This window comes from Ochotona curzoniae, unplaced genomic scaffold (assembly GCF_017591425.1).
Source record: "Ochotona curzoniae isolate NIBS_2020 unplaced genomic scaffold, NIBS_Ocur_1.0 contig_2699, whole genome shotgun sequence".
NCBI classification, from domain to species: domain Eukaryota; kingdom Metazoa; phylum Chordata; class Mammalia; order Lagomorpha; family Ochotonidae; genus Ochotona; species Ochotona curzoniae.
Window position 1 is genome coordinate 2400288 of NW_024465561.1, and position 11584 is coordinate 2411871.

Here is an 11584-nt window from a genome sequence, read left to right on the forward strand (position 1 = left end):
TCTTAGGTTACCACGAAAACTAGGACAGGGGCTGGGGTCGAATGGGGTGTGGGACAGACTGAACTAGTCTGCCACACATACTGGCAAACCAGGGTAGGGGGCAGGCCTGGTGGGGGTTACTGTGGGTCGCTCCAACTAGGCTGCAGCTCCCACTTGTTTATGCGAGGACCGAGAATGTGCTGGGCAACACCAGGCTGGACTGCAACACCCATTGGTTCCAGTGGAAGTCGAGGCTGAAAACAGAATCAACCCAGCGATTGCAACCACCAGTTGATCAGGGCGATGGACTGAGTCGGGCCTTGTACATGCTAGCACATACAAGAATCTGGTCTGAGAACCCTTCAGACAAAGTTTCTTTGGAGATTTCCCCAATCGAAATGCTGGACTCGGAACCCTAACCAAGAAAAGAACAGGTCAATCAACCATCTCAGCTATATCTTGGCAGCGAAATACTGGGCAAACGGAGACTCTATGATGGACTATGTCAATCAGTGGATTCTTCAAAGACCTCATAGTGCTTGGAGTGGCAAGATTGACAGCGATTCATAACTGTTGCAATATCAAAACCACTTGAGCAAGAACCTCAGAGCATACCCTACATGCGGGATCTGGGGAGGGTGGGAAATTGGGTGGGCCTTCTCCCTTAATACCCCCCTTTACACATGAAGGAAACAATATGGAAAAAATAGTCTTACCCACTTTCCTATATCCCTTGAACCTTTTTACGCTAATTAACTATGTAAAGATTGTCAAAAACATAATTTAAAAAAATTAAAATATTGAAAAAAAAGTATAAATGCATGCACTCTGTAATTGCATGACTCTGTTAGTTTATCCCACAGATGTCCACAGGGTGTACAAGTGTATCTGCCAGAATATGCCTTGTTTTTATGCAGATATTTAAGAATGTTTACTATTTGTTTCTAACTACTTGAAAGGCTGATTCACTCCTCCAAGGACTGTCACAGGCAATGCTGGACCTGTCCTGGTCTCCCACATGGGCGGGCCATTGCCAGCTGCCTCCCAGGATGTGTCAGCAGGGAGCCGGGAGCCAGCCCAGGCTCCACCACCACCCACCTCTCCTTCACCCTACCTTTTGGTACTGTCTGAACTTTTGGTAAATGAGCATAGCATTTTCAATATTTACTTAAGAAGAGCACTCTCATCCACTGGTTCACTCCCCAAAGGCCTGTAACACCTGGGACTGGCCAGGCTGGGAGTCATGAATTCAATCCAACTTCTACATGCGGGTGGCAAGAGCCCCATTGCTTGAGCCACTGCCATTGCCTCCCGGGGTCAGCATGAGCAGGAATGGGGCAGGAGCCAGATGCCATAGTCGGGTGCTTGGGTGTGGGATGTGAGTGTCCTGAACTCTAAGCTCAACGCAGGCTCCAATTATGCAATGGTATAGTTCTCCAGAGTTCATCACACTCCTGTCTGCCTGGACCCTGTGTGATCAATTCAACCCCTTTGCCAGTTGTGGCTCTGACCAAGGGGACTGCTGACAGGTCACTCCAACGGACAGGCCCGCTCTGCCCCTCTCTTGTGCGGCTCCCACTCACCTTCATCTCAAAGCACACACGGCCCCTGCGGACCCCGTAGCTGGCACGGGCTCCTGACCACAGGTACGCGAAGCCCTCGATTGTGAGTGGATAACCACTACTCCTATCTCGGGCCACCTTGAAGTGGAGGTCGCAGTTATCTGTGGAAGAAAAAGCCTGTAGTTGATTCAAAGGCCCTCAGATAGAAAAGTCGTCCAAGTGTGTTAACCAGGAAGATATAAAACACCACAATGTAGGGGCAGGTTGGAGAAGAACCAGCACACCCTGGAACCTCTTCCTACGAACGTTAGGGTCTTGGCTATAGCAAACTGGCTTACACCGCTCCTTACAAAAACTGAGCTTTGCTTGTTATTTAAAAAGCTACTTATTTATCTGAAAGGTGAACAGACCAGAAGAGAGGGAAACACAGATGTCAAGGAGACATCTTCCATCCACTGGCTTATGCCCTAGCTGGTCTGAGTAAGGCAGAGGCCAGGAGCTAGGAAAGCCATCCTGGTCTCCCTTGTGGGCAGCAACGACCCAAGTACGAAGGCCACCAGCCTCTGTGGCCTTGCTGGGGACATTAGCAGGAAGCAGGAATGGAAGCAGGCAGCTGGGACTTGAACCAGCACTCTAAAACGGGATGTAGGCACTGCAAGTTGTGGCTTAACTTGTGGTGTCAGAATGTGATCGCCAGGAACTAGGTTCTTGACCTGGCAGGGCCCCAGGATGGGTTTCAGAGGAATCTTGGCAACCAAGAGTAAATGCCCCTGTCAGGAATGTGGACAAAAGAGTTAATATCTACCACCGCCCACTCCAACCATGGCCCCACGTTTGCTCTGTCAGCTTGGGAGCCAGACTGTGTTGCCAACAGTTGTAAAAGAATTATGATCCACACCTGCCACCTAATAAACCAGGAGCCCCACAGGCTGCTCCTGTGGCCAGAGGACACCATTCCCGTACCTCCGAACCCTCCCTTCTCCAAGGAAGCTTTCCTGACCCTCACGCCCGCAGGGCAGTCCCCGTCCCTTGGCCTCAGACCAGATGCCGCCTCACAGACCACTGCTGCGCAATACTTTGAGAAGCAATTCACTTCACCCAGGTAGATCTGGTCTTTGAGAAGACAATGCAAGAGTGTGTGTGATAGCTTTACACCTCCTGAAAGCATTTATAAAGAGATGCCACGCAAACAAGCACCCACATGCTGGCCTCCCGCCCCGTGGAGGAGTGTGCTGCTCTTAGCCCTGACCGGGCTTCTGTGGGCGTCCAGCTTCCCAGACTCCACCACTCAGGTTCTAACTGGGAACGTCTGGAGATGGACAGACCACCACTCTCATTCCTCCAAAGACTTAGATGCAGTCAGCATGAACGCCAGTTATGCAGCAGGAAGAAAAGTCAACCGGGCACAGCGAGCAGGGCAGACCAGGCCGGGTCAGTGCCTCCGCAGACAAGGCTGCACTGCTTTCCCTGGGGATGTGAGCAGCCAATGGAGACTGGGGAAGTGACAGTCCGAGAGTTGAGTTTCCCCAGCAGCACTCAGATTCCCTTCCTGGCTACATGACCAGCCCTTGCGCATTCTCTGAGGAACCTCAGTGAGAAGCTGAGGCAGGGAGGCAGGGCGGCTCTGCCCTGGAGAGGGGCTCAGAAGAATGACCCGCTGGGGTCCACCAGAAGTGAGAGTAGTTCCCTGAGCTGTGCCCTGTCTCACACCTCACTGACACAAGCTCTGGATGGTACGAGGTGCCACCCAACCCCAACCGGAAGGCAGAATCAGAAGCACACTGAGGACTCACATGTGTCGATGGCAACAAGGGTGTCATCAAAGTCATCTTCGTCCTCTTCGGCAGGAGGCTGAGGAGAGCGACCCCTGTGTTACAAAGTCAGGTTAGTAATGCAACTCTGGAACCTTCTACTGGCAGTGACAGCAAGGATGCTAATTTCTAGGATGATGACAATGACAGGGCATCAAAATCATTTAGAGAGCAATTTTGTTTTGTTTTCAAAAAAGAGATTAATTTATTATTTCAAATATTAATTTTTTTCTTTCAGCATAGTTGGGGGAGAGGGAAAGATGGAGACATATTCCATCCATTGGTTTCCTCTCCAAATGGCCACAAGGGTTGGGATTAGGCCAGGCGGCAGCCAGCAACTCCATCTAAGCCTACCACGTGGGTGCAGGGCCCAAGCACTAGGGCCATTCTCTACTGCTTTCCCAAGTGTGTCTGTATGGAGGAGCAGCCGGGACTGGAACTGGTGCCATGTGAGATGCTGCTCTAAGGATCCTGGTGCTGTATGCTGCACCAACTCGAGCCCCAGGTGACTTTTTCCAAAGATTCTTCCCTCACATCCAATATTCTGGTCCCTGCCCTCTCCAGGATGCCAACAGCCCCACACTGAACTCAGAGCTACTCTTAAGGGTACTGCCAGGAAGGCACATGTCTAAGAACCTAGACAAACTCTAGCATTACAATCTCTCCACACAACAAGTTTCTTAGAACTCTACATCTAAAACGACTCAGTGACCCATTTTTTTTCAGTCTCTTTTTCAAGTGTCCTAAATTATGAACAAGAATCATCTACCTACCAAAGCACTAAAAAGAGACTTACACGGCTGGTTTGTTTTACAGGATCGTGGGAGAGGGGCAGCAAGATGGAATCTACTGCCAGGGTCCTGCCAGCATAGCCCCAGCCCACCACATGCACAGACTGGGCTGCCCTATTCCAGCGGTTGCACCCGCCCTGGCTGCAGGCCAGCAGACCACGGCAGGCGGAGCTGAGAGCACATGAAGGAAGCTCCCGTCCCCTGGGCCCACGACCAGAGCGCACACTCCCCCTCCATGCTACATGGGAGGCAGAGGAAAAGACTATGTGAGGTGAGCTCCATGTCTCAGCTTCAGCCCTTGCGCCCTGTGGGGTCCTGCAGCTCATCACCCTGGCCTGGAGCCCAGCAGCAGGGCTTCCCTCTGGGGAGGCCTGTCTGCAGCCTCTCCATCACCTCTGGGTCCCCTTGTGTCCAAGGGTGGCTACCACAAGAAGCACCAACTGCCGACCGGACTGAGCAAAAGGATGGCAGGAGACAGCCGGGCTGGACAGAAACCCTTCTCTGAACTCAAGCAGCATGAAGAACAGGACATCGCACAAGTTGGCACGAGCAGTAAACACGGCCTGGCCTCTTACCCCGAAAGCCTTAGGGCGGCTCCAATTTACCTACTAATAAGAAGAGAGGAACGGGGGGAAGGACCAGGAGTTGAGGAAAGCTGAACCTAGTCATCAAGGGGGAATGGGGGACGAGTGAATGCAGGGTAAACCTGATTCAGCTACTCTGCATCAACACCGAGGTTCCCAGGGGGCAAGGGGCTACGCACCCCCAGACCTGCCAGAAGACAGGTGGTTTGGGCCTCAATACCCACCTCCGGTCCTCTCGGTGCTCAAAGTAGCCCCGTCCCCGGTTGTCTTCATAAGGCCTCTTGCGACTCTGGAACTGCTGTCTGTCTGGTTTGAGCTGAGAAGCTTCTGGCGGGAGGAAGCCTGGGGGTCCCTCTTGCTTCATCTCTGTCTTTGCTTCTGCTGTCAGGACAAACGCACATGGTCAGCACTCGCGGGGACTCTGGGCCCTTCGACCCCAGCAGACACCGGTCAATTCCTGACTGTGAATGGCGAAGGGCTGCGCACAGCCAGCTTTGCCGGGCTCCACCGAAACAAGTCTGTTGAGTGGGTCAGAAGGGGCACCCCAAGGGACAGGGCTGGTACACAGGGGGTTAATCTGGAGAGGCCTCCGAAGATCCCTGGGCTGGGCTGCACGCAATGGCAGTCTGTGGACAATGGGCACAGACGATATTCTCCGTGGACCAAGTGATCCCCCCAGGCTCACAGCCTGACACACATCTGCAGGTTAACCTACATTTGTTAGAGTCTAAACCATCCACAAGCAACGTCAGGATTTCTCTTGGTGTGTGAACCAGAATGGAATTAGAATCAACTGGATTCACTAAGGAAAGGCGCTGGGGTCACAGGGCAGGGAAAGGAGTCAACGCTGGGAGCCAGCCCTAGCCGTGTCTGCTCTCAGCTGTGGGACCCCAGCTTCCAAAGCTAAGACACAAGTGACAAGGAAGGCCAAATGCTGCTGCTTCTAAAAGGGGAGCAGCTTCCCCGGCTGGAGTCCCAGCTGTGCCCACTCTGTAAGCCGAGGAGGAAATGCCTGCATCATATCTATTTCTCAAACCCACACTAAAGCAAACTGTTCAGCAGGACTTCCCGGGACCTCTGATGCTCTGTGGAGCATGCCCCATCCCGTGCCTCACAGCCCCTGTCAGAGGAGTTCCACAATGTTATTCTCCAAACCTACGCAACACCAGACTTCCTGGCCTCCAGGTCTAAAGCAGCCAGGGTACTGGTACTCCTGGCAGAAAATGGAAACGAAGAATCCCAACATCTCCCAACACTTGGTTGGTTTGAAGGTGGTTCCTTCAAAAAATGAAACAAAACAAAACCCAACACCCAAGGTAAAACCCTGGCTGGCGTGCCAGGCGCCAGGCAGAGGGCAGGCCCCCAAGCAGACGCTGCGGCCGTCGGAAGCAGTGAGGCTCACGCGGCTCCCACCTGGGCGGCAGGACTGCTGCTGCGGCTCCACGTCTAGAGCGTGCCTCTCGTATTCAGCCTCGTTCTCTTGCTTGATGACCTGGGGCTCATAGAACTGGTTCTGCCTGGTAATATCATCCATGACATCTTAAGACAAAAAAGAAGAAAGAAAAAACAAAGCTGATTAGATGGGAGCTTCCTGGGGTCTCCTGCACGACACACGTGCACATCCCGGTGCGGAAGAGGCATCCTCCTGGCCCTCAGGGGATGGCGTCCCCTCTGGCTGGGCTCCCCGGAAACTCAACGTGCTAAACCAACCACCGCAGAGCTGCAATGGTGGAAGTGAGACAACGGCAGGGGTAGACCAAGGGTCCACACTAATCCCACTCAGTCCCCACTCCAGGGCCAGGAGCAAGTCCCCAGATACCAGCAGCCAGGATGCCACCTAACATGTGCAGTGCTCAGAGAGCGGCCTTCTCGGCAACACCAAAAACCATTTTGCGCGCCTGAATCAACCTCTTCCAGCTCCCAAACATCCCACTGCTATTGTAAGAGCCACCCCGTCACAGCTACAAAGGCGGGGGGAGATCATTTCTGTGGAGGGGAGAATGGAGAAAGAAAGGAAGAAACTACGAGAACGACAGTAGCCTTCGTCCTCATCAGGGATCCGTGCTACAGTACTGGAGGTCGAGCTGCAGGCGTGTGGGGAAGGCGCCCAGCAGGTGCAGGAGGAGGGTGGCTGCGGAACGCTAGGAAGAACACACCAGCTCCTCTGGAATGTGTGAGGCTCACCCCACTGCGGCCTCTTCAGTTGAGGAAGACTCAGGTTAGGTTCATGAAGAAATACCAGGAGCTACAAAGACCCAGGGCTGGGAATGGAGACCATCCCGGAGCAGGGGATAAGGCATGCGGACAGAGAGGACCTGAGAGAGGCAGGGTGGCAGCACACGGGCCCTCCCACCGGGCCCAGCTCTGTGCTGGGCGCCTCCAGGGGCCCGCTAGTGCCAGAGCCGGTGAGGCAGAACCACAGGGAAGGAGGTTAACTACTTGTTAACTGACTGTATCCTTTCTCAGAGGACAAAGCAGGTGCAGCCCAGAGGGAGGAGAGACACAGGTCACATGGCTCATGACAGGTCTGTTTACCAAGGCTGAAGGAAGGGATGCAGGGGCACGGAGGGAGCTCAGAAGCAGGGGAGGGCGGAAGGAAGACAGACACGGCGAGTTGAATGGGAGGCCAGGCCCTGTCAGCCAATGCGGCTTCTCCCCGGCTCCTCCACGTAGTTCCCCACAGAGTCACGCTTCTCTCCTCCCAAGCATCTCCCCCTCAGAGGCAGCCTCGCCTAGAGAAGCCAAAATGCTGGGATCCCTCTCCGGTTTAGCAACATCCCCTTCCCAACAGCAGGGTGAAGCCCCTGGCATGTGACCGTGCCACCCACAGCCTTGGGATCCCCACTTCACGTAGGGAGACGCAGTAACCCACCCATGTCGTGGACCATGAGGGGAACCAAGTCGGAGACTAGTTAGTTACTTAGCGTCCACTTGCTAACCTCTCGGAAACCCTCGGGCCCAACCACCAGCCCAGGACTGCCCCGTGCATGCAGGCCGCACCTCCACAGGTCCCACCCAGGGGAAGTCCCCTGCCCAGCATCTGGGTCCTGGACAGCCGCTGCACTGCCCAGGTCTCACCAACAAGCACCCAATGCCAATCCCAACTCTCTTCCGTGACCCTGCTTCTTTCCTCATCCTTAGCCCCCCAGCTCCAGTGTCCTTCTCACAGGAATGTCATCACCCCGGAAGCCAGAACCCTGTCTCCTTAACTTAACCTCCTTCCCTCCCCCTCGCGCCTCACAGTCCCCACAGTGCTGGAACACAGTCACTCTTTCCTAACTCCAGATGCACTCCCTCCCAGGCCAGCCTCTCTCCTACTCCCTCGGCTCCCACACGCACCCCTATCGGCCAATGCTGTGGACCTGGGTCACCCCTGGGGCTTCTGGGGACCAAGTGGATCCTCCCCAGGAGATGCTGAGCCCCACACCTGCCCCTCCCCCACAACACACCATGGCCCCCTGGGAAATCAAGTCAACAGGCTTTCTTTCTCCTGCGGGGCCTGGCTCCCTGCCCCCTCCTCCACCTCTACCACACAGCTCTCCTAATGCTCTGACAAGAGGGCTCTAGCATCCCTTGGTACTGCCTGGATCTCAAACACTACCAACTTGCCCTCTGCGCTCAACCCAACCCCGGCTACCCAATTCACCCAACAGTTCCAACCAGTCCGGAGAACCTACGCAGCACCGGATCCCTAGAGTCCTTTGTCCAGCAAAGCCATCTCAACTGTCCTACCGGCGCTGGCACCAGTGCTGCCTTCTGGGATTTAACCCAAAGGACCCAGACCTCCGTGCACCAAGTGTCCAAGTTGCAGGTGTCCTCAAGGTTGGCCTTCCGGTCTGGGAGTGAACTGGGTCCCCTCCGGGGGATCCAATCATGCTAGTCTCCCACATCCACTCACTGTTCACCAGGCAACCCCACAGCACTCGCTTGCGCCCGCCTCTGCCCAGCCACAGCCATCCCCGACGGCCTCCATCTCATCAACCCACCTCAGTCCCTAATCCGAGAATGCCCAGGACCCCGTGGGCCGCAAACGCGGGGATGGTCCTTGTCCCCAAAACTCTCCCGGCGTTTCCCCGGGGTGGAAGTGGGGGACTCTCCTGTCCTAAGCTCGAAACCCGGCTCCTAACGCCTCGCCCAGCCCGCTCCAAGCCTCTCCCCAGACCCTCAATAGGAAACCTCCTGTTCTTCCGGCTCCGTTTGGGTCCCCCACCACCACCAAAAAAACCAAACAAACAAAAACCCCACAGCTTCCGGTCTACCGAACTCCAGGGGTCCAAGTTCATCCCCACCCCCCGGACCCACCCCTTCTCGAAGCCGACAGCGCCCACCCCCAACATCTCCCCCGCAGCCAGGGCCAGAGTCCACCCTCCGGCCGTCCCCGCGACGCCCCCCGGTCCTCGCAGCCTGTCCCCGGCCGGACGCCGGACTCCCGCGTCCCACACAGCCCTGTCTCGGCCCCCGCCCCGCGCACTCTCACAATGTCCGTCCGGCCCCGAGTAGCCGCCGGGCTCCGGGTGCGGCTGCAGCCCGGGCGGCGGTGGCTGCGCGGTCCCCTCCAGCTCGGAGCCCCCCTCGGTCTCGACCTCCTCCTCGTGGTGCCCAGGTGGCCCCGGTTCGTCGTCGGCCTCGAGCTCCCGCTCGTCGTCGGGCTCCTCGGCCTCCAGCGCAGCCTGCAGCCGTTCAGCAAGCTCGGCCTTAAGGCCGCGAGTGTCCAGGCCGCGGCGCTGCAGCTCCTCGCGAAGTTCGTTCACCTTCAGACGGCGTACATCCATGGCCCGGGCCCCAGGGGCGGCCCCCGAGCCCGGCCCGGCCTCCCAAGGCTCTGTCCCCCTTAAACCTTTCCTGTCAGGAGGAAAAGGGGGAAAAGGGGAGGGGGGGCTACTCCAATGGCGGCGGCAGCTCAAAATGGCCGTCGCCGCCTCCCCCCCCTCCAGAGCCCAGCACTGTGTAACACGGGTGCCGATTGGTCAGCACGCGGGGGCAACGGGCGCGGGCCGAGATATTCAGCCAGTCAGAGCACGGCTTTCAAAATGACGACAGCGAGAGGGCCTACAAGCTGCCGGGAAGGAAGCGTTGGCCTACGTCGAAAGTCGAGGCCTGAGCGGAGGGCGGGAAAAATCAGAAGGCGGAGCGCGAGCTGATTGGGTGGCGCCCGCGCGCCCGCTGCTGTAGGGTCAAATGAGGGAAGGTGAGTAACGATTCCGACCAATCAGCGATGGGATTTCAGAATGAGCGTTCCCATGGCTTTTCCTGCGCAGTCCTTGCATCCAGCCGAGTGTCTTTGTAACGTCTGTTTCGATTTGTCCAAATCTCCCGCCCCTTGAGGTGAAGTCGCCAAGGACCAATCCCACGGAGGGCCGGCGGACACGCCTCCTTCCTGTGGCCTTCCGGCAACCGGAAAGAGATGAATCCACGAAGGACCCGCCCCTTGCCGTTAGGGCGGTTTCAAAACAATCCTTCCACCAATTGCTTTTATTATCTCGCTTAGAGTCGGTGTCCAAGCGTCGCCCGAGGAAAAGCTAACCAGATTGGCCATTGATTTTTTTTTCTTTTTCCAGAGGCTTGCCTCACCAATTGCGCTGTCGAGGGAGGGTGTCCGGTATAGATATTTAAATAGACTCACAAGCTGGGACTCGGCTTTTTTTTTTTTAACTTTGTCCAGTAGGTCCGAAAACAGAACGACAAGTGGTGAAGGGAAGCACTTACGCCCACCCTCTGCTCACGCCGCCCCTCCGTCCGCGGACGCTCCTGCTCGCGGCCATAGAGCTTCCCCGCTCCCTTCCAGTTCTAGAAAGGGGCTTCCGGCACTCCCATTAGCTCAACAACCTCAAACAGCCGCTGTCTGGGAGATCTGGCTAGGAGTAAGAGGGGCGTGCACACCGTTGAGCTCCGAGGCCTCAGGCTAATAAATCCCCGCCCTGTCGTCTCTAACTCCAAGATGATGCTGCAGGTGCCTTCCGCCCACACCCTCACCCCCCTAGGCAGATAAATCCCCACGGGCTCGGGTCACACCCGAGGCATTGGACCCAGCAAGGTGCGTGCAGGAGCCCGCCAAGGTCCTACCCACCCTAAGCGGACAGCATCCTACGACCAAGATCCCCGGGAGAAGGAGAGGAGGGTGGAGGGACAGTTAGCACACGCCGCAGCACCCACGCAGCCCGCGGGACAGACACTCACGTGGGCCCGGAGGTTCCAGTCCAGACACCCCGCCCCTCGCCCACGTCCGACTTCCTCTCTCCTCCCAGCTTTGCACAAGGATTTGTCCAGGGCAAAAAAAAAAAAGTTTGTGGCCCGGATTGAACTATCCCGCGGGTTTCTCGGCAGCCGCCGCCGGAGGGCGTCCGGGCGCTGCCCACGGGTCCCTCGGTCTAGGGCTGCAGGACACACCCTGGAATGAGTGCGAGAAGGTGGGCTTCTCCTCGGAGCAGGAGTCCCCTAGCGCATTGCTAACTCTGGGTTCTTTGGCCTGGTCTCTCCTGAATGTCTGGGTCTGTGGCTATTTTGTTGGTCTCTCTGTTTCCTAATCATTTTGTATCTCTTGCTCTAGTTTCTTCCAGATCCCACTGGTTATCTGCCTATACACTGAATTCTATCTGCAAAACTTTGTGTGCTTCTGTGATTCTGCATAACTTTATCTATTTCTGTGACTTTGTGTGTCTCAGGTCCAGCCTCTGTATTTCTGACTTGAGTGTGCCTCAGCATGTCCACTCATGCATGTTTCTGTGACCCTTGATGAGGTTCCTTCCTGCCAGTCTGCATTTCTTTCATATTGTGTGCCTCTCCTCTCTCTTTTTTGTCTGAATGTCTGATGTTCATTTACACTCCTTTAGTGAGAAATAATTCAACAGATGCCCCCA

At 56.0% G+C, this 11584-nt stretch overlaps 1 protein-coding gene across 3 annotated transcripts in view; it reads right to left on the reverse strand.

Moving 5' to 3' along the window:
• The window catches only part of HNRNPUL1 (heterogeneous nuclear ribonucleoprotein U like 1), a 31465-nt gene extending 21779 nt beyond the window's left edge, over nucleotides 1-9686 (reverse strand). The window contains exons 1-5 of one of the 3 annotated variants that reach the window (XM_040976274.1): nucleotides 9205-9686; nucleotides 6141-6266; nucleotides 4952-5105; nucleotides 3335-3408; nucleotides 1563-1702 (exon numbers count right to left, since the gene is read on the reverse strand). In XM_040976274.1, coding sequence (XP_040832208.1) covers nucleotides 1563-1702; nucleotides 3335-3408; nucleotides 4952-5105; nucleotides 6141-6266; nucleotides 9205-9499 — 789 coding nt within the window. In that variant the 5' untranslated portion in view covers nucleotides 9500-9686. Of the gene's footprint in view, nucleotides 1-1562; nucleotides 1703-3334; nucleotides 3409-4951; nucleotides 5109-6140; nucleotides 6267-9204 lie in introns of all 3 variants that reach the window. The other 2 variants (XM_040976273.1, XM_040976275.1) reach the window with 2 other exon arrangements.
• Nucleotides 9687-11584: the final 1898 nt, after the last annotated feature.